Genomic DNA, 3,815 nt, shown 5'->3' with positions numbered 1-3,815 from the left:
ATGTTTCAGAAAAATCATGTCTAGGCCTGCTAGACATGAAATGCCTCAGAATGTACTATAGGGGGATATGACTAGTTTTCAACTTCTCCCTACCCAAGGTTATATACTGTAAGCTGTTGTTGTTACTCTTGCGCTTGCTTATATAACGTCTTTTTAAAAAATCTCTCTTTCAGAAATCTCTCTCTACCCTCGTTTTCTAAAACCTTCTCTTAAACCGAGGCCAGAGGTTCGAGCATACGTCGCTTGGCCGTAGGCGATGCAAGAACGAATTGGCTTAGCTCACTTGTTGTTGGAAAGTGAGTGCCGCACAATCACAAGTCCGCTGCCATCAAGAGTGCGATTGTGACACTCCGCTCTCCCACCCTAAGTTAAGTTTATAGTATAGAATGGAGATCTATTATAGGTTTGAAATTGAGTTGGATTTTGGGTATAGGCTATTCTCATCAAAATATGAGCCTCTTTCTATGCAATAAAGACAAAATTATAGGTAAGTAGTGCAAATATTTATATGCAAAGTTCACCTACATCTCTACAATCCAAGCTACTTATATAAAAGAAAAGAACATAATATGAACAACTCAATTGAGTAGCTCCCTATAAAGTAAACCCTCTCCTCTTGTTTGATGGTGACCTTTGAGGATGCCCTTCGCTTTGGAAGCCTCCTTTCCCTTTTATGAGCTGTATGGTAGCTTCTGAATCTGATGCTTTTCTTCCCCCTTCCCTCTCCCGCACGCCTCCATTACAAAGAAAGGTATCTTTCCCGCTGCCAACAACTCCATCCATTTATGTCGGACGTTGAGAATTATGCGGCTAGGTGTTTTGAAGTGGAGTGTAGTTCTTAAACTAACAGAGTTGGCCAAAAGGGAACGTTTTGGAATTCTTATTATTTCAAACCTCCAAGCATTATTTTTTCAAAGAATATAATGTGTTTTTTGTTGATTATTTTTTTTTTTATTGTTCATTTGTCAACTTTGTGCTGTTCATTATTTCAGCTATAAATAACTCCACACGCCTTGTTTCTTCATCATCGTCCATTATAATTTCATTGCTATTCTTAATTTAATGGCTGCTCAGCTCCCACGTCCATGGTTCCGTTTGGGTTCGTTGACTCGACCAACAACGGGCGCAACCACCGGTCCAGGGACGGACCAACCGCGCCCAGTTCCAGCCCGGATTCGACCGCCCGTAATCCGGACCGCCTCCTTTACTGAACCCGCGGAACCCACTACCCCACAGCAATCAAAATCGCCACCGCAAACCCCGATGAAAAAGGCAGCATCGCCGCCTCAGTTGCCTCTCCCTGGCTCACTAACCCCTCCGGTGAAAAAGGCCGCATCGCCACCGGCTGCAGCGGTGACGATACCTGCTCTTCCGTCGCCGGCCAAACATATTAGCCCGAAGGGGAAAAGTGGTTCAGTTGTAGGGTCTCCGACGAAGAATGAGTTGGTTAATAAGGACAGTAGGAAACAGGCAAGTCCGGTTTCATCTCCTTTAGTTCCGAAGTCCATTCCGGCAGTTCCGACGCCATATCAGTCTCCGAAGCCGAAAACTGCGGCGTCTCCGCCGTCACCACTGACTTTACCGCCGCCACAGTTGCAGTCAGTTGATGAGCCTAAACATGAGACTATTCCTCAAGCGGTAGTGTTAATTAATTTCACTTTTAATTTGATTGATTGCTACATTTTAAATATTCCTTTATCATATAAACCAGTGAACTTTTAAAAGCCTTAATTAAAGGTTAGTATTTGTCCACCTATTTCTTTATTCATTTTTCTTTTCTAAATTTCAAACATATTTATTTTAGGGTTAAAGTTATAAAAAAAGAAAATTGGATCTTTGATTTGTAAATTTTTTTTTTTTGTATCAACTTCAAAATAGATAACCCATCAATCGAACTTCATATTTTCGTGTTAGAATGTGGGTTGTCTTTTTAATTATTTAAAAGAATTCTACTTATTTATAATACATTAATGATTAAAATTTTATAAAGTTCAAGTATCAAATATTTACAATCATCATTGCATTATTAATATCAATTACAAATGTCAAATATTCTTAATATTCATAAAATAGTTCGGTTGGTCGAGTTGACTGATAAAAAAAAATGAAAAACTTTCAAACTGATTCGAAATTTTTAAATTTCTAAAACTTCAACCCAACCCAAATCTGAAAAAAAAATTTAACTCAACCTAACATTTATGGTTTGAGTTAAATAGTTTACATTAATTCTTCCTCACTTCTAATAAAAAAAAAAAAAAGTTATACCTAACTTTTATGGTTTGAGTTGAATAGTTGAGATTGATTGATTCATGGTCACTTCTAATAAAAAAAAGTACCTAACTTTTATGATTTGAGTTGAATAGTTCAGATTGATTGATTCATGGTCACTTCTAACAAAAAAAAAGTTATTTAAAAAAAATTAAGACTTCAAAACATAGAGATATTAAACTATTCCGAGGGTTTTATAGGCTTGAGGGGAAGTTTTATATTATATTTTGTTGGTTTTTTGGGAAGGTTAAAAAAAAATCATGAAAGCCTAAGTTTAAAGTGGACAATATTATAGTATTGTGCAGAATCGTAATTCCTAACATAAACGATTATTTTTCGTGTTTTACAGGTAGAACGGAAGACTGTTGTTTTCCAAAAGGTGATCGACAAGGCATCACAAGCTGAGCATGATATCGCAAGCTACCATACTCGTGCCGCTGAATTTGGCCAAAATGGGAAGCAAGAACCGAAAAAAAGCGATGAGGATGAAAGCAAAGACAAAGCAATTGGAGCTACAAAAGCATTATTAGAGTCATCCAATGATAAAGACACAAACACAAACACGAAAGTTATAACAATGGCAGGAAAAAACAATGGAGCTTTCATGGAAATATTCCTCTCAGACAAAAACAAAAACAAAAACGAAGACACGACCAACAACAATCTTAAAGACAACAAAAGTACGAAGAAAACAATTAGGACTCGCAATGGAGTGCCTATGAAAGCCTTTTTTAACAGCAATGTTCAAGGAATAAACAATTCGATTCTGATGGACTCTAAATTCACCCACCATGACCCTGGGATTCACCTTCTGTTTTCCCCCATGCCACCGCCGCCATCTGCCGATGCCGAAGATGACAAGGGACACCAATGAAGCTGTTTTCTTTCCTCTGATTTGTGCCTTCCAATTAATCATGTGTTTTTTTTTTTTTTCCTTCTAATTTTATCTTTCTGTTGTTGCTTTGAGAGAATAACATATGGGAGTTAACTGAGTGTATTATAAATAAGCCTAGTGAGTGAGAATTCTAGTATCTTAACGCTTAATTTAGTTCTTATAATAAAATGGGCTGATAGGTATCTATTTACTTTATTGGTATATTGATAGGGACATTTAATTTTTGTCATGATTTGGATGGTTCACAGATGTAATAGGAAGAAAGGAATAAGAAAGAACATAAGAAAATGATTATGTTAAGAAATGTTAGTGATGGATCGATTAATTGTGTTTCTCGCCATCTACTTACGACCGGATCCAAATCAAGGTACGAGAATTTTGAGTTTCTGAACCTTTAAAATGTTGTAACGGAAGCGAAGGTAAGATCGATCGAACTCATGTACCCACAAATAGAAATTAAACAAAGAGACACAAAGATTTACGTGGTTTAGAAAAAAGAAATTTTCATACATCCACGAGTAGCAACTAATTTTAATAATCAAAGTGTTTACAAATGGTATATCTCACACTTCCCCGATACAAAGTCTCTCAATCAATAAAGTTCTTTTCAAATATCACTCAAAAAAAAAAAAAAAAAAAAAAAAAAAAAAAA

The 3,815-nt window shown here is 36.4% G+C and overlaps 1 protein-coding gene across 2 annotated transcripts; it reads left to right on the top strand.

The window, feature by feature from the left end:
• The first annotated feature begins 882 nt into the window (after positions 1 to 882).
• Positions 883 to 3,364, top strand: LOC111499277 (probable serine/threonine-protein kinase samkC). 2 transcript variants are annotated; one of them, XM_023150831.1, is made up of 3 exons: positions 886 to 1,394; positions 1,428 to 1,638; positions 2,618 to 3,364. In XM_023150831.1, the coding sequence occupies exons 1-3, from the start codon at positions 1,063 to 1,065 to the stop codon at positions 3,140 to 3,142; spliced, it is 1,068 nt and encodes a 355-aa protein (XP_023006599.1). In that variant the 5' UTR covers positions 886 to 1,062; the 3' UTR covers positions 3,143 to 3,364. The 2 variants fall into 2 exon arrangements, with proteins under 2 accessions (XP_023006596.1, XP_023006599.1); XM_023150828.1 differs by having other exon boundaries at positions 883 to 1,638.
• The last annotated feature ends 451 nt before the right edge of the window (positions 3,365 to 3,815 follow it).

This window comes from Cucurbita maxima, unplaced genomic scaffold (genome assembly GCF_002738345.1).
Source record: "Cucurbita maxima cultivar Rimu unplaced genomic scaffold, Cmax_1.0 Cma_Scf00026, whole genome shotgun sequence".
NCBI lineage: Eukaryota > Viridiplantae > Streptophyta > Magnoliopsida > Cucurbitales > Cucurbitaceae > Cucurbita > Cucurbita maxima.
Note: the sequence above shows the minus strand (reverse complement) of the source record. Positions and strands in the feature narration are given on the sequence as shown.

What these genes read in the sequence shown, in the direction of transcription:
- LOC111499277 (XM_023150828.1), top strand. Translation starts at nt 1,063, where the DNA reads ATGGCTGCTCAGCTCCCACGTCCATGGTTCCGTTTGGGTTCGTTGACT. An exon ending in ATGAGACTATTCCTCAAGCG is followed by an intron (nt 1,639 to 2,617) that starts GTAGTGTTAATT and finishes CGTGTTTTACAG; the next exon opens with GTAGAACGGAAGACTGTTGT.